Below are 22380 nucleotides of genomic sequence, written 5' to 3' on the forward strand. Positions count from 1 at the left end.
CATTGGTACAATTGGGCCTTAATGCCATTTCGAATGAATAATAGTATTAATAATGTACGTTATAATAATAATAAATTTTATATTATAGTGTGTATTAAAACTACTAAAACACTTTTAAATTGGTATTATATTAACAACTTTTGTTTTTTTAATCCAAAAAAAAATAAAAGTAACAAATTTCTAAATCAAAATATTTGTGGTCCTAAAAAGGACCTTTGTTTTCCCATGTTCGTCAAGGTAGGAAATGGGTAATCGGTAAAAAAACAGTATAATGAAATTTAAAAAATTACAAAAATTGTTCAAAAATCCCTTCCTCTTGCATTAAACAATAAAAAAAAGTATCATAAAATCCCCTCTCCTCACATTTGATAACATATCAGGGGTGACAGTGTCAAAGGCATTAAATATTTTCTGCCTTAACTGCTCCAAATTTTGAATCTCTTCACGGCCGTAAATTTTAGATTTTATCTTTGAATAAGAAGACTAAGGAAGGAGCATAATGCTATCCATGTATTCATGCATGGTGGACGGAAAAAGCTCCATAAAAGCACTCTAGGGTGGGGATCCTTGACAGTTCTGTTTGACGATTCATTTGACACATTTGAATTTGATTTGAAATTTTGTGGATTTGTCAGTCTTTACTGAGGTTATTTCATGTTATTTCTTTTTTATTCTACTACTGATAGTTGTATAAAGGTAGTAAATCTAGATGGAAAGTGTGGCAGCACTTAAATTAACAGTGACACTATCGCGATTTATCGAAAAAGACTCTAAAATAGTTCGTTGTGTAGCGTGCGGTAGATCTCGGCAAAAATTGAGTGAAATAATGGAACAACTTTTCGCTAGTAAGTGACTATATAATATACATACGTAGTAAACCGATCATTTATGAAATTCACTTAAATTAACTAAATTATATATTTTTCTTGCATTTTAGCTTTTATTTATTACTTGTCAAAAATTAGATGTCAAAGAATTTAGATACGTTAATTTGACTTACTTGCTTCAGTAGCGTATCGGATGTTTGTGGTAATAAATACTTATTATAACTTATCTATTTTTATTAGAATTATATATTTTTATAACAATTTTAATAACTGCCAACATTTATTCACAACGTAAAATAAAACAACAAATTATTGAGTCTACCCCACGTCTACCCTATATCATAGTTTTACATTTTTTAAATAAAAAGAGAACGACACTGATCAACCGGAATTTAAATCGGCCATATTTGAGGCCCATCGCGGTGTACCTAAGATTTTTGATATGCTCCTTCCTTAGTCTTCTTATTCAAAGGATTTTATGTACCCCCATAAAAAGAAATCATTTACCAGGTGAACCAGTCAGGTGAAATTAAACGTCAGTCTTAATAAAACTGTCATTTTTGAAAACTTGTCAAAATTTGGACTCACGCTAATGGACATGATTTTCCTATGTCTCGAAGTCTGTGGACTTTTCTGTAATAAGCGATACCAAATAAACTTTTAATTACGTCATCGAGAGCATTATATGAATGGAATAATTTTAATTTCAGAACATTTAGGGAATACGATACACAATCGAAATTGACGGACTATTTCCTAGGATTCACTTTAGGTTTTTATATGAGGACACAAAAGCACAGGAGATACTTATTTAATTCAGTAAGTAAATAATTTAAATCATTATTATATTATACAAGGCGTAAATGAAAGTAAGAAAAATGCATGAGCTGATTGCTTGTTTAAAAATAAAAATATATTTTCTAAAAAATGTCTATACCTCTGTGGTGGATTCATCTTTTCAAAAAAGTTCTATAGGCATTTCGCCACTTGCACTGTAAGAAAATCTACCAAATAAAATAGTTTTTTTTTTGTAAAGACTGCTGCGTTAATCCAACGAAGACCAATAATTAATTAATTATTACTGATAAACAAATTTGCCTAACAGATCAAAAAGTAGTGTTTTTTGAATATTCTATACAAAGAATAATTATACATAGATACATCTTTCATAGTAGTAAGATAAAATAATTATAATATTGGAATTATTTATCCTAATATTTTAAAGCCTCTAATATTTTCTGCGTTCTGGCAAATATTATTTTTGGCATCTAGCCAAGTGTATATTTAGTTTTTTATACTAATAAACAAATTTGCCTAACGGACAAAAGACTTGACTTTTTTTGGAATTTTTTGAGGAGATGAATCCGCCACAGGGGTATAGATATTTTTTAAAATACAATACAGGGTTGTTCACCACATACGACACGGAGTATTGTAGCTAAACGATTAGATTTGTACAAATTGTAAGTTTTGGGTTTGTTGAAGGACTATTAGAGCTACAATTTAAAAATAATTTGAAAAGATACAGAGTGTCCCAAATAAGTAAAAAATATTATAGTTGTATTTTTTAAATAGAACACCCTGTATATTATTCTATTTTTAGATTCTACGATTAAAATAAAGGTAAATTTGATTAAGGTTTATCACACTTAAACCTTACCGTTTTTGATTATTTATTTCTCAGATATTGTGTTGCAATAATAAAAATTATACTTCCTTATACAGAGTGTCCAAAAATTTATATTAAATAATTACTAGCTTTAAACGACAATAACTTGTTTAATTTAAATGTCACACCCTGTATGTTTTACGTGATTCAGATGCATAATTTAATTGTCTATTAAATTGTACTATACCATTTCTTACCTATCTCTTCAAGTTTTCGTAGAAAATACATTTTTTTATAATTTAGACCTCATTTATTACTATACCCATTGAATATTGACATTTTAGATTTTTTTAGAGCAACATATATACAAAATACCATTCAAAAATAATACTATTGCAAGCCCATTTGTTTACAAAAAGAAAACTATTTAAATCTTTGTAAAAAAACTATTTGTAATCTTTGTGTCGTATGTGGTGAACAACCCTGTATATTTATTATAATATTTTAATAAACTAGCTAATATTTTTCAGTCTGCAAACCTTGTTTTATGGGCTGTGAGCTTGGCAGGACTCTTGGGAACTGTAATAATATACCAAGCGTATTGTTTAGACACTGACCAAACCTACGTCATCAGATCTCTTGCTTACACTTTTACCAAACCAGCATGGTGCATATTTTTATCATTTGTTATATATGCCTGTGCAAATGGCAAAGGAGGTAAGTTATATTATACAGGGTGTTTTTGGCTAAGCGAACTTTCGTCTTTGAAGTTTTTAGAAAGCTAAATTATCTTGGAGATTTTTTGGTCAAGTTCTCATTCTTTTTTGCGATGTTACCTCCATTTTTTCGTTTAGATTTTGAATTTCTATTCACATTTGATGAAATCTAACCTAACTAACTATCTTGGAGAAATCAAATATTTGCAGAAAATCTAAATAAGCTATTCTATATAATTGAAGCTTAGCCTTGGATACTCTGTAAACTACCACACTCATTACCACACTATCATAGTAGTTCCTTATGCTATGACACTATGCTATGACAGGTAACATAGTCTATCTTATCTGTCATAGTATTTGTTAAAAAAATGCTCGTATATTTAATGCAGTAATTATTTTCGTGTGAAGTTTCAAGCCTTTAATGGCAATTAGAAAATGTTAATATCATAGACTTCTATGAAACATACTTATTACAAACACAAAATAATATCAGACCAAAAATTAACAACATCAACGGCATTTTCTATGGCTTGAATCACCCTATATACAGTACATTCCCGGATTGTCTTTTCTAAGGAAAAACTTTTCTATTATAGATATTTGGAGATAAGTGCATTCTTTATAAAAAAAAATGGTTTGTTCTAAAATGATGAATCCCGTTTATTTTTCCAAATTTTCAAACTGTTTTACAGAAAATTAAAAAAAAACATGAAAATATGGTCGAAGTCCTAAAAATCAAAAGGCGTTTCTGGTAATATATCAAAGAGTTATTATTAATTTTGATTAACTTCATAGTTTTTCTCCAAAAAAAATCCTTTATGGGTATTTCGCCACTGTTTTTTTTTGTAAACACTTCTGCGTTAAACCTAAACGGACACTGCTTGTTAAAAGTTATGTTTACAGTTATACAAATTTGACTAACAAAGAAAAAAATGCTTAACGTTTCGGAAAGTTTATCTCTTTCCGTCGTCGGAAGCAAAAAAAATACAAAGAATAAAGAAAAAAACTATTTAAAATATTTAAATTCAACTATTCGAGAACACTTTACTTTTTTAAAACAGATACGTCTACAAGAAACCGTTAACGTTCTGTGAAAATGACATTATATATTATATCAAGTTAAACTTCAAAATTAACAATTACTACCTGATAACAATTACTTAATAAAGTAAAACCAAAAAAAAAAGAAACTTTCTGTATGATTATTTTTAAATTTTACGTATCGTCCCATTGCTGCCAAAAGTCACTAACTTACTTTTTATTACTTACGAGAAAAATGCGTCTAAAGACGAATTGCATTGCATAAAGATGTTATAGTTAGTAACTATTCGGTATTAAAATAAAACATAAGTAGCCAGAAATCGTAGTTAATGACTTTTGCAATCGATTCTCCGATTCAAAATATAGTTAGTGATTGAATTTGGTTGTTCGGAAAAATGTTAGTTAGTGACTTTTGGCAGCAATAGGACGGTATGTTATGTTTATTTATGTTATGTTCCTTAAAATCAAAGAAGCGATTGCCATACATTACTAACATCTACAGATGCAGGAGCAATACATTTATTTTTATTAGATTGAATTAAAAAAGCCTCTTTTATTTTTCTTTTAGAGGCTATCGCTTCTTTCATTATAATTTTGGCGTTATTAAAATTTATTTTGTCCCATGAATGCTGACAAATCTTAGATTTGTGAAAATCTCCCTTTCTTAAATGATCTTTATGTTCTTTAATTCTAACATTTAAGGGTCTAGATGTTTCACCAATGTAAAATTTAACAGTGGCGAAATACCCATAAAGGATTTTTTTGGAGAGACGAATCCGCCACATAGGTATAGACATTTTTCATTGTTTTTACTGTTGTTAAAGTATCAGATTTTCGGATAACTATTATTACCCTTTCGTAGCATTGAACTAAATAAATTTGGTGCTTCTTTAACACTTTAAAACGGCAAAAAATATGTCGTTAATTAAAATTCTATCAATTATTACATTCTATCAGATTCTATTGAAGAATGAAAACGAAATTATATTACCATAGAAACAAATTTTGATTTTTAGGAATTCGATTTATTATATTTTCATGTTTTTTTCTATTTTCTCTAAAACAGTGTGAAAATTTGGACAATATAAGCGAGATTAACCATTTTAAAACAATTTTTTTTATGAAGAATGCATTTTTCTGGCAATAATAAAAAATTATTCCAATTGTAAAGACAATCTGGGGATATACTGTATAACCTGTATGTTAAATAGAAAACTTGAAACCTTTTCTTGTGCTTTATCATTCTCATCATATACTATATTAAATTTTTAAAATCGAATCAATTTATATTTATATGTGTATTTATAAGCCATGTATTTCCATCAATTGAAAACAGCTCCTTGAACTTGTTATGTTGTTACTTAATTATTGCCATGGTTACCAATTAATATACATGTCAATTAAATGTAAGACGGTAAAGTCAATATCACACACTCGAAGTATAGCACAACGTAACATTTTTCGTTTGTATTTGTTGTTGTGAGCTGAACAGTGTTGTAAATATTATATATAATTTTGGCTATATTTAATAGGTATGTCATACATAAACGCAGTTATAAAAATATGAATGTTGTAACAATTTACTTATATAGATGATACAGGGTGATTCAGTGTTTATTTTGGTGTACGAAAACTGTTTTTTTAGAAAACTCTAATATAGAGGGTGTCCAAAAAGCGATGATATAATATTGGCCATCAAAACGTGAGTCGATCTTATTAAAAAAAAGTGTGATTCGGTGCATTGTTACTGTTTTGTGTATTTTTTAGTAAAATATTTTAAAAGTTAAGCATTAAAGGCGCTCCATTAATATATGAGCAATATCTATCATTTAAATAGTCTAAAAATCTCCTAAAATTTTATCAATAATTGTTTTTACTTTTTAGGGTTTATAAATTCATGGCTGTCTAGCAGTTTTATGCAAATTTTGAGTAAACTGTCTTATTGCATGTACTTAATGCACGTTCCTGTTATATTGTTCTGGTTGATAAACAAAAGAACGAAAGAACATTTTAGTCATTACAATTTGGTAAGTAATTTATGTTAGCATACAGATGATAAACGGCTTTGTCCGAACTGTATTCCGGAAACTTCGGCAGCATATTCTGCAGATAAAAATAAGTAAAAAAGTTCGTATAAACGTATGTTCTAAAATGCTTAGTTTCGGAAATACAGGGTGTAGAAGTTTCATTTTTATTTCGATTTTTTCCAAATAATTTCTGAAGTAATGTCAATATTTGGATGAAAATTGGTGTCTAGGAGTTTTTTGACATGAGAAATTTGATTTTGATGTCAATATGACTCCTACTAGTAGAGGGCGCCACCTACATATTTTTTAACCTGTTTGAAGAGTAATAACTTTTCGTCCGTACCTGTATAAAACTACCGAGTAAAAAAATATACATTTACGACGTTCTCCACGTGAAAAAGGTTTCTTGGTAAAAATCGCTACGAGTAATGGTTTTCGAGATATTTGGAATCGAAATTATCAATACCTGTCATCATTGACATAAATTAAACATGTTAACAAAATAGTTATTAGACTGAAATCATAACTTTGAAATGTTTTTGTGCTAAAAGTTTAACAGAAACTGTTTTATCGTCATTTTTTGCAGAAAAATTTATGATTAATTTAAAAAAATAAAAATTTCTCAAATTTATTATTTCAGTGAAATAACTATCTACTCAACGTGTTTATTTTTCGTCAATAATGACATGTATTGACTATTTCCATTCTAAATATCTTGAGAACGGTTGGTCGTAGCGATTTTTACAAAAAGATATTTTTTACGTAGAAAGTCACAGAGATGTATATTTTTTCACTCGGTAGTTTTATACAGGTACGGACAAAAAGTTATTGCGTTTCAAAACAGTCAAAACACATGTAGGTGGCGCCCTCTACTAGTAGGAGTCATATTGACATCAAAATCAAATTTCTCATGTCAAAAATATCCCAGACACCAATTTTCATCCAAATATTGATGTTACTACAGAAATTATTTAGAAAAAATCGAAATAAAAATGAAATTTTTACACCCAGTATCTCTGAAACTAAGCATTTTAGGACATACATTTATATAAACTTTTTTACTTATTTTTATCTGAAAAGTAAAATATCTGTATAATAAAGTATCTGCAGAATATGCTTCAGAAGTTTCCGGAATACAGTTCGGACCACCCTGTAGATACGAGAACTATTAGGCCCGTTTCACAAAGGACCGATGATCAGTGCTGATAATCGGTCGCCACCGATCATCGGTCGAAATTGTTGTTTTCATATTACGCGTATCATCAGTCGTCAATATGTCAACGCGTTGTTGTCGCTTTGTGTGTTAAAAGGCTAATGGAAAGGCAAAAATTTTTTGTTTCTCTCGTCTAATAAAAATGTTGTTTTCTCTAGTCTAGATTCACAATATTTTGTATCAATATTTCAGTCACTTCTTTTCAAGCTTTGTTTTTCATGTCACGGTTTTTGTAATCTTCAGAAGATGTATCCTAGATACATGGTTATTGTTCTATTGTTGATATTAGTTGTTCAGTATCAAAACGATATTTTTCCTTACTATTTGCCATCTTGCGTAGCACTTAAACGAAAAGAAGATCAGAAAAAGAATTCTCAGCAGATAATGATGATACGCTTGCATATGAAAATCTCTGTTTATCAAATAGCTCGGACACCAACCGATGATCAGCACAAGCCACGGGCTGGACCGATGTCCGCGCGTGTTCTAACGTATAATGGAAAAAACGCCAACTAATACCACGATTAATACCACTAATACCAAGTAATGTCAACATCTTGTACATCAAAATACACCAGCGATTTACCCCTCCCTCGGTAAATGCTGACCCAAGACCAGTGCCGCTTTATCCATTAAGCTGGATTTATAAACTCGGGAGTTGAGGTTCAGTTGAGGTTCAGTTGCCGTTCAAAATGTTCAACGCTATGAAATGAACGCGCGCATTTATAAAGTCAGTTGGTCGAAAAGTTGGCAGTTCGTTTTACGTTCAGCGGAGTTCAAAGATGGTCAATGTTTATGTCGGCAGTTGGCGACCGCTGGCGACGTTCGGCGACAGCCAATGAATAAGCGCCTGTCGATCACGTGAAGCACAGTACGCCGATGCATTGGAAAATTACCCTTATTGTTGTTTCATTATTTCTGTTAATGTGATGTTTATATTTTGCGTAATCGTGGATTACTGTGTTTGAACTTTGACAAATACCAGAAGTATTTTTAAATCGAAAGAAAAACGTTTGAAATTTTCACAATTCCAAACCTAACCTACAACCGAAACTGACAGTTTATAAATGCAAAAATATTGAACCTCAACTGCCGCGAACATCCAACTGCAACTGAACCTCAACTGAACGCCAACTTCCGAGTTTATAAATCCAGCTTTAGTGTGCGAACACAGTGCAAGCAGGTTTGCCGCTTACCGGTACTCGGCGTCAATCTGGGTACCTATTCTTGACATCGTTCTCAATTTTGCGTATACGCATCACGTGTATTGTTATAAACAGGGTATCCCAGAAATAAGTGCAAGTATTTTAAAGGCTGGTAGATCTCGATAAAAGAAACATATTTTCTCTTTATCGTTTTTCAAATAAGTCCAAAATAACGGAGTTATTTTACTTTGAAAATTTCCAAAAAAAATTATTTTTTGCTAAAATTTTGAGAACCACTGGATCTTTTCTGGATTTTCTTTCTTGTAACTTTAATCTACTACCTACGTTGCCATATTATCAAGAAATTATTTTCTTTAAATAAAAACTAAAAAAAATTCAAAAAATTTTCAAAAAATTCCGAATTTTCAAAAAAAAAATATTTAGAAAAAAACCTCATTGGCGTGTTTCTGGGGTTGAACTATACTACCAGTTAAGTTAAAATACTTGCACTTATTTCTGGGACACCCTGTATGTGGGTACATCGTAGCGCCGCGCCGCGCCGCCTCGCGCTATAACCTTGAAAAATTAAAGCGTGTTATCAAATCGGCTAGTTCACAGTGAAAGCAGGCAGATGGCAGGCAGGCACCGTCAACCAGCGTTCATCGGCGTTCTCGCTTTTACCGGAACGAAAATTTATTTATTTCTGCTTTTGCACGCGCCGACGGCACACAGAGGGTATTAAGAACTAAAAGTTGGCCAAAATTATGTTTTATGATTTTTTTGCTTTTTTGCTTGTAATATTAATTATTAATTAGAGGAGAGGTTGCTAATATGGAACCCCATTTTGTTTTTCCTACACAATATTTTTTCCTCTACTCTGAAACCCTTTCCACCGATCAAATAGGGCCATTCTGTGCAAAATCAAGCAATTGGATGAGGATGCTAGAACAAGAAAGTAATTTGTATATTATAGACGATATTTGAGCGAGGATGGGTGTTATAGGGTAAAGACTATTTCCTTTAAGAATCTATTTAAATCAATGTTTTTTTGGCAGTGGCAAATATTGGCAAGATTTTTGTACATATTCCAAAGCTGGAGACTTTAAGCATTGAACGGATACTAATTTCCATGCGGAATATTGCCGAATAGTCTTACACCTTATAAAAATGCCTCTGATTTTTTAAATATAAAACATTATAAAGAAATAGAATAAAAGAAAACGTTTCAAAATAAAAATATGGCATAAAACAGGACTTGCCAGCTGGCTCTGTATCCATCATGACAGTTATTATAAACAATTTGCAAAAAAAGCACTACAAGCAATTCCACTATTTTATAATCTTAGAAATATTCAGAATACACTCAAGATAATTCATACTTACAACTGAAATATATTATTTATTTGATAGTCAACTTACAACTTAAAAAAAGCTAATAAACGCGCTTACATTTAGTATTTATAGATTTGTATTCAGTTAAGATAAAAAATGAAAATAAAAATATTTCACTTTTGGCCAGGTTTATAGACCAAATACCCCTATGTGCGGCGCTGGCGCGGCGGGAGCGGCGTTTGAATATAGTTAGGTTAGGTTAGTTAATCAGGTAAATTTCCTCTTAATTAACTACATTCGAACCCTGCTCGCATCTCCGAAAAAGCCATATAACAATACACGGCATATACGCAAAGTTACGCATCTGTGTATTGTTATATGGCTTTTTAGGAGATGCGAGATGCGAGTGGTCAAGAATAGGTCCCCAGAGACGGCGCTGGTTGCCGGAAAGCAGAAACCTGCCTCCACTATGTTCGTACCCTTAGGCAAGATAGGCAGCTGCCTAGGGCGGCGGACTGAATAACAAAATTTACTTGAATTTTATTAGTTAAAGGGGGCGGCAAAATAAATGGTGCCTAGGGTACCAAATCACCTTAACGCGGCCCTGCCCAAGACTTTCTCTTGTCGATCCGGTATAAATCTATTATCTTAGCCTTAAATAAATTAGAATAAAATAAATTATGTTAAAAACTTTCATGTATACTACTGAAATGAAGATAATATATCTAAGCTAAATGTAATCTATTACAGTTGTAGTAAAATGAGTAACTAATTGTCGAAAATCCAGATCCAACCCTGATGCAACATTTTTTTGAAACGTCTACTTATGCGGTTTGAAATTTTGATGCAAAATCCGGCAATACCGGTCAGAAGAAATGTATCCACCCAACTTTTTTCTCTTTTTAATACATTTGATTTGCCATTAAGCTGTCTACATCACTGTCTTACACGTTAAAATCCAACCCGCAGAGTTGGCCTGTCCCGATCGGTATAGAAAAATGGCTAGGACCATGTGTGTCCTGATCATCGGTCCTTTGTGAAACGGGCCTAAAAAACGTTTTGTATTCTTTTATTCTACAGAATGTTTGAAAAAAACATGTGCCATCTCTCGTGGAGGGATTCCTCACGTAAAAATAAGATTATTTTTTACCAACATATGGTCCGATTCTGCTTTGTTTCGTAGCTACAGGGAATTAGTTTTATTTTTTTTTTCGATTTATTATATTTTTCTTCCAAGTGCTTTGAGTGAAGAATTTTTGAAAGGTTGCTATTAGACTTGGATTAAGACAAATAACATAATTCTGTTTATCTCAGCCAGGAGATCAAAATCGACAAAATATCAATGTACAACTTTTAATCGGAATTAAATGGTCTTCACAATTTTGCTAATAAAAGAAAAAAGTCAGTAGCGCACATATTTTTTTAATTATTCCAATGATAGCCCATATGCACGTTCCTAGTGAGTTTCTCTACACTTCTTTCGCATTAAAATATGTCGCACTTATTTAAAAACATTGGAAGAAAATTATAATAATTAAAAAAGGACCCTCTAAAGCTACGAAACACAGCACAATCGGAACTATGTTATTATAAAAAATAAATCTTATTTTTGAAGAATCTCTTCACGAAAGATGGCACTTATTTTTTGAAACACCCTTTATATCCACCCTCCAAAGTAGAAAATTATGTTTATTTTATGATTGAATTATACCCTAAATAATAGCAAATGAAAATAAGAAATGCTACAATATATTGTCGTCTAATCTCAGTACTAACAACCATTGATATAATTCAACAAATATTTTCTTTCCTTTGTAAATACAGTTGTACAAATCATTACGTTGGATAATTAGAAAATATTTGAGAAAAATGTTGTTCAATTTAAAATAAACTTTTTTTTTGATCTTTACAAGTATTTTCAATACAGCCATATTTTTTAGTTCTTTTTATGGTGTGGCCATACAGTGATCACAGTGTTCCTTTCAATAATATGGACGCTGTCTTTCGAATCTCCGCTCATCACAATCGAAGGATTAATATTTAGAAAACCACGAAGACCCAGTATTAAAAAAGGTAACAAACCTAGACGCAATAGTTAAATTAAAATATAAATAATAACATGACAAACTTTTTCAGAAAATGGTAATACTACGTAACCTGACTCTAGTATTATTGTGAAGTTCCTTTTCTGCTGTAAGATATTAATAATTAGTCTTAGTATTAATAATTAAACAGATTGTTGTAGTTATTTATACCACTTTATTAAAAATAAATTAAGTTTTAATATTTTTTATATTGTTGCATTTTATTTTATACACTAAAAGTAGTACTCTTCGTTAAAGAATAAATCGGTTCACAAAGATCACGCCAAAATCATCATGAAGATTATTTTCTTATCATAAGCAATTTTTTATCATTAAGGAGTTGTAAAATTTGGTTAACCACGTTTTATAGAAATTTAATTCCATATTTTCTTATGAGAAATCGCTCTATGAACACCCTGTATAACAATACAAAAAATCTGCGAAAGACATAGTATTAAGTAACAAAAAAGATTAAGTAGTCGGCATGGCCATCATTTTCAGCTTGTTCGACCATTTCTAATTATGGTGTAGCCTCCCTTAAGCGGCCTAAAGTGATATACATTATCAAACAAATTTTGAGAAAAAAACGAGAAAAAAATAAACGAGTTGCATCAAACAGGTCCATGTATGGTCCTGTTTGATGCGTTGCGAAATTGTTTGATAACTTTCAAGAATGTTTGAATTCTTTTGTGCAACAGGACTGTTTGCGCAACGCGTTGTGTAGTGTATGTGTGTATTGCGCTTCGTTGTGCAATATTTAGTTCTTTCATCCAAATTCTTTGTTTCCTTTTTCGTTTTTTGGTATCATCAACATCATCTAGAGTATGTACGATAATAATTGAGGGCATGAGGGCATGGCAATTGAGGGCATGATTGTTTCTCGAACAATGCACAACTTTTAATAAAAAGTTTGATCAAAATTTTACCAAGTGCATGGGTGATGCAGTTGTGCAACACAACATTGCGCATCGCTTTGTTGCGCAATTTGTTTGATAATGTATGAGCCGCTTTACATACTATTTTTGTAGTTGCGCCTATTGTTGTCTATTGTCTTTGTTTGGCTATGCGGGCCCAAGTTATCCCTGCTAATTTGCTAATATCATGGTCCTGTCTCAGGTTGGGTCATCTTCTAGATCTCTTAATTCATCGTGGGTACCATGCTGTAATTTTTGTGGTCCATCTGTAAGTCATTCTTCTTGCCAGGTGTCCAGCATATTGCCATTTGAGGGATTTGACTCTTGACTCTGTGGATGACATCTATTACCTGGGTCTTTTGTCGTATCCACTCTATTCTTTTACGGTCTCTCTTGGTTATTCTCAGCATATTTCATTCCACTGAGTGACCTGCGGTTTCCTTATGATCTCCGTTTTAAGTGTCCAGGTTTCACATGCCTGGTAGTACATATTAATTGAATGTGTTTTTTTTTTAGACAGAGTAGCAATCTAGATTTAAATATGATTAAGTTTCTTCCATAAGAACTTCTATGTTAACTTAATTCTTCTGTTGATTTCTGGTAGTAGAGATCCCGACCTGTGTATTAGTTGTCCCAATTATATATATTCTGTTACTATTTCCAGTGTTGTGTCATTTATTAGAATGTCTTTTCTTTCCACTAGTTCGTTATATATTATTTTAATTTTTGCTAAATTCATTTTAAGAGCCAGTGTATTGCTTGATGTATTTAGTTCATTAATTTGTGCTTTTAGTTCTTTAGGACTATTGTCAATTAAGACTATATCATCAGCAAATCTTAGATGGTTAAGATATTCTTCATCTATTTTCGATCCTTTGTCGGTCCAGTCCAGTTGACGAAAGATTTCTTCTAATGTTTCTGTAAATTGTGTGCCTTTTTTTCGTTTGTAAAAAGCTTGTTGGTTTGGCTCCAGTACAAAGTGTCCCATTTTCGTGTATTTTAAAGGGGTTTTCACTTACGAATAGAGGTACAAAAATGCGTTTTTACTTTACTGTGCTACTGCTACTTTTTTTGTCCTAGACCTCTTAGTTCCTAAAATATAGAGCGAATTTATAGTTACTGTTACTGTAGTTTTTTACTCATTGTATCTTGGTTATCCTATAACTTATCTAGAAGATGAAAATTGAGATCCACAGTGTAGAATTCAGTGGTGTCACTAGTTTTTCTTTAGAAGCTGTCATTCTTAAAGCATGACCCAAACTTATGTTTTGTTTTAATGGGATATCCTGTATATTATTTTATTTGCCTTTACCTATAAGTATATTTGTTTGTGTAATGGCTGAAGCTACTTATTTTTGTATATTTACTAATAAAAAAAAACAACAAAAATAAAATACAGAGAACAATTGGAACATGCGAAATATTTAAAAAGTGAAAACAGCAATGAGCAAACATTGAACACAATTTAGTGTAATAAATAGTAGAGAGAATTAACGATGAAAAAAAATTAAAAACTACCATAGAATGACTATAAAGGATTTCGATTTTCGATGGTTTTGAAAAATTTTCAACAATATTACCAGTTTGCAGTCAACATTGAAATTCGTACTAAAAATTAAAAAAAAATAATTAGACTGTAAAAAATTAAGTACCTAATAATAATCATAACAAGAAATAAATGACAAGAGATGACCATATTATAACGTAAAATCTCAAAATTCGCATAGGATATTTGCAAAAATTAAATCAGTTTATAAATATTCGCGCACCGCAAATTTTAAATTATGGGAATTCGGAAAATATTAAAACACTTTTCTGTCAATTTTGCCGCCACCGTATTTTTTTGAAATCGACCAATAACAACTATATTCACAACTCGCTTTTTGCAATTCACGTGTATACAGGGTGTTTCAAAAAACATGTGTCATCTCTCGTGGAGAGATTCCTCACGTAAAAATAAGATTTATTTTTCATATCAACATAGCTCCGATTCTGCTTTGTTTCGTAGCTACAGGGTGTTAAAATCTTAATAATCTTTCGATTTATTATAATTTCCTTCTAAGTGCTTTTAGTCATTCGAATGAAATTTTGAGGGTAAAAGTTACTATAAGTGCTACATATTTTAATGCTAAAAAAGTGTCGACATATTCATCAGGGGCGTGTATATGGGTTGTAACTGGAATATTTTTCAAAAAAAAACATGTGCGCCACTGACTTTTTTTCTTTTGATATAAAAAAGATGTAGGCCGTTTAATGCCAATTAAAAGATATCTCTTGATATTTTGTCGAATTCAGCTTCAATAAGATAAACACAATTTTATCAATCACAATAATTAATAAAATTAAAAAAAAAAATGAAATTAATAAATTACACATTTTACCTAATTTATTATTAAATATTACTATTAGTTATTATTACTATTAGTCCAACCTACAGCAATTTCAAATAAAAAAATAAAGGTATTTAAGATAATATTACAAACATCCTGTAACTCAAAAACTATGCATTTCCATACCCATGTTCATAGCAACTTTTTTTCATATTTTTGATGAGGAATCAACAAGTACGTATTCAAAAGTTTTGCAAGTTAATTATATTAAATTTTTTTAAAGGTTGCTGAGCCTTGTATTACACTCGGATCAAGGCAAATTAATAAAATTGCGTTTATCTCATCAAGGAGGCTGAAATCGACAAAATATCAAGAGACAACTTTTAATCGGCATTATACTGCTGACACTATTTTGCTAACAAGAGAAAAAAAAGTCAGTGGCGCACATGCTTTTTTTAGAAAAATATTCCAGTGGTAACCCATATGCACGTCCCTGGTGGATATGTTGACACTTTTTTAGCTTTAAAATATGTCGCATTTATAGTATCTTTTATCCTCAAAATTTCATTCGAAACGCTAAAAGTAGTTGGACAAAAATTATAATAAATCGAAAAAATATTAAGACTTTAACACCCTGTAGCTACGAAACAAAGCAGAATTGGACCTATGTTGATATGATAAATAAATCTTATTTTTACGTGAGGAATCTCCCCACGAGAGATGGCACATGTTTTTTGAAACACCCTATAAGAAGGCTAGAACAAATTTGATGTTTGATTTGATGTGGAAATCGCACTCTGTATCTCTACTCATAAATGTGAAACCCCATAAAACACACAAAAATTAGACACCCTGTACAGCTCTCGGCGTATATTATGAAATCACATGTGTCCTTCAAAACTCAATCCGAAAAAAACTGAACCTACTCGACAAGAACAAAAGGACGATTGCCGAGGCATATCCAATCAAACATCCCCCGTCTCGATGCCGGATCAAGCGCACATCCTCCCAGCTGCTCGTGTTTCCAGACTATTATCCTAATTTGCCGGTTATCCAGCGGCGCACGTCTCCATCCCTACACCCCTCTGTTGCCGTTACTACAGCGCGGGGAACAAGGATAGGACTAGCACCATCAGGAGAGCGAGAGAAAGTAGGAAGAATCAGGCAACAGGATCCAGAGCGAGAGTCTCTCAGTTCAACTTTGCCAGAGTGCCTGAAAGGAAGGATCAGTTCGTGGGGTATTGGGTCCGGTGTACAGAGTCGAAAGTCGTAGTCGGTAAGATGAATATTGTTAACTTATTACTAAGAATTTGATTGAATTTTTATGTGATTTGTATGGAACTGATTTCGGTTTACTTAATTTTTAATTAGAACTGAGCAAGGGTTAAAATATTTCAATATTTGAAAATACTTAATAGTGTATTTTTAGATTATAGAGTTACCTATTAGTATTATTGTTTATGGATGTCTAAGGTAATCGAGTATGTATTATTGGAATATAATCGATTAAAAACCATATAACAATGAAATTACTGTATTAATTTTTTTCTCTTGTTTAGTTTTAATACTCATCCAGGGTGAGTTTTAAATAAGTGCAAATATTTTCAGGGCTGGTAGATTTCGATAAAAGAAACATATTTTCTCCTTACCGTTTTTCAAGTAAGTCCAAAATAACCGACATATTTTACTTTGAAAAAAGTATTGTTTAATTTTTTTGTTGTTAAATTATTTAGGGTGAGTCTTAAATAAGTCCAAATATTTTCGGGGCTGGTAGATTTCGATTAAAGAAACATATTTTCTCCTCACCGTTTTTCAAGTAAGTCCAAATTAACCGAGATATTTATACTTTGAAAATTTAAAAAAATAGATTTTTTGCTTTCCTGCGTTTTCTTTCTTGTAACTTTAATCTACTCTCTATGTTGCCAAATATTGAAGATTTTTTGTTTTAAAATTTAAAAAAATCCTAACTTGTTTAATTCCTTTTTTTTAGTTATTTTGGTGTGACTGGTTTTGTCAGTAGTTCCAGCTCTCTGAATAGCGGTTTGTAGTTGAACTTCATTAATTCATTATTGAGTTAGAAGTCCTTTTCATTATTGTTATTTGCAATGTCGGAAACTTGGATCGAACTAGCGTTTAATTTTCGAGGCGTTGTTTTTCTCTTCCCGAATAAAGACAAATTTCTCGATGCGAGAAACCTCTAACAGAACCCCTAATTTTTATACACTTAAGCTTCATTCAGAACATCAAAATTAGTGGAATAAACCGCTATAACATTTTTATTTTTTCAGATAAAAAAAAGAGATTTGGTATGGGTATGTTAATATATGACATAAATTACTACTAAGTTGTAGTCACTTTCTGTTTCACCGGAAATGATTACAACTTTTGATTTTTAAATGGCAACGGTATTTTTTTACTTTATTCGATAGAAAATGACATTCTGAATAGAATGACATATCATATGTCAAATTTTGACATTCTCGCTTAATAAAAAATCGTATTTTAAATATCAATCCAGAGTGCTATGGCTATGTTAAAAACACTAATTGTTAATCAAGGAGCCTTGGAAAAATAGATTAGATCGTTTAATGTTTGTAGTGTCTTGTCCTGGCCAGTTAGAAAATGGTTAAATCGTATTTAATCATATCTCAATTTTTTCAAAAAGATCGAGTGTGGCTCATTAGCATATTTGGAAAAAGCATTTTTTTACGAATAATTTGATACCACACACTTGGTATTTCGAGTCAAATTTTCGTTACGAACCGCAAGTTATAATTTCAAATAAACCATATGCGAAAATGTCAAAAGTTGACATATGATATGTCATTCCATTCACAGTGTTATTTTCTATCGAATAAAGTAAAAAAATACCGAAGGTACCATTTAATAATCAAAAGTTGTAGTCATTTCCGGTGAAAGAGGAAGTGGTCGAAAACAATTGAATACGTCAATTAATCCTAATTTATGGCATATACTAACATACCAAATCTGGTTTTTTTAACTGAAAAAATAAAAAAGTTATAGGGGTGAGCCACTTTTGAGACGCACCCGGTATATTTTTCTACTATTTCTATTATTGTTATTTATTAAAAAGTATTTTTTCTTTCCTCTTAGTTTGTTATACATTACTTTAGTTTTTGCTAAACTCATTTTGAAGGCCCACTTTAATGCTGGCTGTTATAGTTGATTAATTTGTGCTTGTAGTTCTTCAGGACTATTGGCAGTTAGGATTATATCCTAATTCCATAAGTGTATTTATTATTAGTTTCATAATTTACTACTTTATGAGACGCATTTTCTTTATTTTCTTTTCAGCGCTACAAATCCTTTACTATCCACCATGCTCGAATACGGCATAGTACCGGAATCCCTCTACGAATCTGTGATCGACCACCTGCGGGTGAACTTCCCCGACGAGCCCCTCAATGCCTCGGTGGGACTGTGCGTCCACGGCAAGCCGTGTCCTCTATTGGAAGCGCACGACCTCAAGACAATGCAGGACGGGATGTCCGTGATGGCCATGGACAAGAAGAGCGGAAAGGTAGGTTTAATTCGTTCGGTTCCGGAGTTAATTCAGATTCTATTATGCGGATTGATTAAAAATAGAGAATTTCTGATATTCTAATTCCAAATAGAATATTCCTATTACCCCCCAGTCAAATTAGTTAAAAAAAGGCCCATCGGTTGAAAAAATTCCCACAGTTTTGAAAATGGTTTTAAACTAGCGATGGGAACTATCGAATGAATTAGACTATCGAATGGTTAATGAATGAATGATTTCAACTATCGAATGGTTTTATTCGAATAAAATCATTCATTCATTTGTATACTAAAGCATATGTGACAACCTCGCCGTGCGACCAAATGGTTATCGTTGCGCCACGACTATCGAATGCTTTTGATAAATGAAAAATTATATTTAGTATTCGTTTGATTTTTGTATGCGTTAGTGCATTATTAGTTCTTCCAAATTTTTATAACTTCGCCGTATAAATACTGTGCTATTTTTGCGTTTATTAAAATAGTTAAAATACTAAAATAGTAGTTATTTTTTAATTTTATTTATTGACGATTGTGTGCATGTGCAGGTGGTCAAAATTTTTCCGAAACTTTGTATGGTTTTCCGTAGTCCGATCTTTCAATTATTTAATTTTATATGGTATATGGTCTATTTTTTAATGGGAAATTTTGAGAAGTAGCAATTTTTAAGAGAGATGATATGAACTTTGAATTAATTTTAAAAATACATATTTGTATTTTAGATGTTTTAATAATATGAATTAGTTGAACTTAATAATCATATTTAAGTAATGTGGTTAAGTAAATGGTTATCGAACTAAAACTATGGGGTGAGAAAATTAAAATGAAAGTTTTACACGTGTCAATTTAAAAAAAATTAACGATGTTTGTATTTTGTTTATGCTAATTCTCTTACATGTAGTTTTTTGCGAAGAAATATTTCATTTATTTTTTAAAGTAAATGCCAGTAAAAGTAAATATAATTTTTAAATAGTAATATAAAGCACCTAATATAAATAATTTTGATTTCTAATTTTTTATTTATATTTTCGTTCCATTACACTGCATGCTTAGAAAATTCATAAATGTTTATATTTCATTATTTTAAAATTTGTTGTTAATATAACAAATTAGTTCTGTAATTATTATTATTTAATAAACCAACGTTGCCAAAAAATTTAGACACTATATTATTTTTAAATAGGATCTAATATAAATAATTTTGACATCTAATTTGTTGTTTATATTTTGCTACTACTAAAAAAAATATTTATATTAAATCATTTTAAATTTTGTTGTTAATAGGTATAACAAATTATTGCTGTTATTATTATTTATTAAACCAGTCTTTGCTTAAAAACATTAAAAATCATTTTCTTACATCCAAAATAACAAGTATTATTGCAGTGTAACAACAGAATATTAATATAAAAAATGCAGAATATATAGACATACTATCCCTAACTAACTAAAGCCAAACAATAATATTCTTTGCTAATATCAACTAATACCAAAATATGGCAACAGCGCCCTTCATAATGTATTTTCTGTGTAAATACTAGCACCTCAATAAAAAAAATAATGTGTCCTTATCTATATCTGACTCCGCAAAAAATCAAAGATGCCGGCTTCTTTCATAGCATTGCCACCGTCGGGTTTCTCGGAAAGAAACCTACGTCGCCGGGCGACAACTAAAATTCAGTTAATATTTTATTATAATCGATCCTGACGAATAAATGAATTTCATAAATGAATGAATTTTATAAATGAATGGTTTTTGCTGCCGAATTACTAGAATACAATATTTCAAGGCAGATGACGGATCTATTCGATAATTTTTATTCGAATAGTTTTCAACGAATGTTTTCTTACTATCGAATTATTCGAATGAATTGCAACTATCGAATGTTTCGATAGTATTCATTCGATAGTTCCCACTACTATTTTAAACGATTCATCTAGACTTAGACTGATATGTGTCAAAAGTCCCCGAAGATAGACGATGAGCTTGAGGAGTGGGGAGGAGTTAAATGTCAATTTTTTCACTTTCTTATTGCTTATATCTCGGAAACTATGACATCTACCGAAAAACGCTCTATATATAAAAATAAAGCCAACAAAATTCTCTATAAAATTTACTCTATACATTTTTGTTCCCGTTGGCCCATTTGGCATATTCCAAATCCGTACAAACATTTCTTTTCATTGCACGTTTTCCGTTCAAATAGCGTTGAAGAAGTACGATATCCATGATTTTTTCAGTATTAAGTATAACTTTTAGTATATACCTACTGTGATTTTATAAATTTTAGACGTGATGCGTTCACATAATTCTTGAAGTTATTTGTTAACATGGATAATGTTTTCTGTTCATTTATTTTGCTTCATATTTTTGTGTAATTAAAAGAATCAAAACCGACATTATATAAATAATATATTAAAGAAACAAAATAAATAATAATACATTTAGAAAATAATAGTGAATTATTATGTTTCTGAATTAATTTTTGTGTCGGAAATAAGAAATACCTTCATAAAATTCTTCAATTCAAAAGTCTTAAATGAAAATTAAAGCACCTTATTTTTAATAACATAGTTTTTTTGTAATTTAAATTACAGAATATATTATACGATATTGTATAAAATTAAAAAATAATTTGAAAGACCTACTAAATTAAAAAAGTAAGCGATACATGCATTATTATAAATAGTAAAATAAAATCACTTTTTTTATTGAATACAAATTACTTGTCTAAAACTGATAATGTGGTATAATATAGATGATTTTAAAGTATGGGGACTCATGTTATATGTATGTGGATAACATTATTGTATTCAATTATTGTAGGTTGAGAAGATTCAGAAATCACACATTCATATGCGCTTTTAAGACTCTTTGAAATTCTGCTAGGGAAGACTGATACTATATTTCTGAAATGAATTGGTTAGTGCAGATACGTAAATAATTATACTTACGTTAACTGGTACCTAGAGGAAGAAATCATGTTGAATATGATTGCAATATACAACCTCAGGGAATCAGACCTCAAATGCTAATGCCTCAAATTCTCAAATGCTACTTTAACATTAGAAAAATCTACTGCAAGCGGGGATAGAAATTTTCAACTCTGAGCAATCATGGACCATAAACCTTGATTCTTGATTTCTGTATACTTTCTACAATATTTCCAGCTGCGCTAAATGCTGTGGTATACTTTTTTTTACCGAAAATCAGACATGCATTAATCTTTAACTTGCAGTTATTATCAAGCCCTGTGTGCACTAGTGCTCTCCAACGGAAGACAAAAAGTCACGATGCAATGAAGACTTGAAAGGATAACATAAAGACTCCTTAATATTACCATTATTAATATGAAAGATTAAATTTAGACTTTAATAATTAAAGTACTGATACTATTATACAGTTAAAATTATTGGATTTAAATGCGAAAATACAATATGAGAAATAGTGTTAATTTTGTCAACCCTTTAAATCTATGAAAAAAATGTATTGAACCAGTTTTATAGAGAATTTTGTTAGCTTTATTTTTATTTATAGATCATTTTTCATAGTTTCCGAGATATAAGCAAAAAAAGTGAAAAAATTGACATTTAACTCC

The 22380-nt window shown here is 30.8% G+C and overlaps 2 protein-coding genes across 3 annotated transcripts in view; both read left to right on the forward strand.

Annotated features, from left to right (window-relative positions):
• Nucleotides 1-12197, forward strand: part of LOC115875858 (nose resistant to fluoxetine protein 6-like) — a 52544-nt gene extending 40347 nt beyond the window's left edge. The window contains exons 9-13 of the mRNA XM_030891394.1: nt 1538-1646; nt 2967-3153; nt 6081-6223; nt 11854-11986; nt 12050-12197. Of these exons, the coding sequence (XP_030747254.1) occupies nt 1538-1646; nt 2967-3153; nt 6081-6223; nt 11854-11986; nt 12050-12069 (592 nt within the window). The 3' untranslated portion in view covers nt 12070-12197. The remainder of the gene's footprint in view (nt 1-1537; nt 1647-2966; nt 3154-6080; nt 6224-11853; nt 11987-12049) is intronic.
• Nucleotides 5526-22380, forward strand: part of LOC115875860 (dopamine N-acetyltransferase) — a 29155-nt gene continuing 12300 nt past the window's right edge. The window contains exons 1-2 of one of the 2 annotated variants that reach the window (XM_030891396.1): nt 5526-5728; nt 18557-18782. In XM_030891396.1, coding sequence (XP_030747256.1) covers nt 18582-18782 — 201 coding nt within the window. In that variant the 5' untranslated portion in view covers nt 5526-5728; nt 18557-18581. Of the gene's footprint in view, nt 5729-16115; nt 16518-18556; nt 18783-22380 lie in introns of those variants that run through there. The other variant, XM_030891395.1, reaches the window with a different exon arrangement.

This window comes from Sitophilus oryzae, unplaced genomic scaffold (assembly GCF_002938485.1).
Source record: "Sitophilus oryzae breed Bouriz unplaced genomic scaffold, Soryzae_2.0 scaffold_1396_pilon_pilon, whole genome shotgun sequence".
NCBI classification, from domain to species: domain Eukaryota; kingdom Metazoa; phylum Arthropoda; class Insecta; order Coleoptera; family Curculionidae; genus Sitophilus; species Sitophilus oryzae.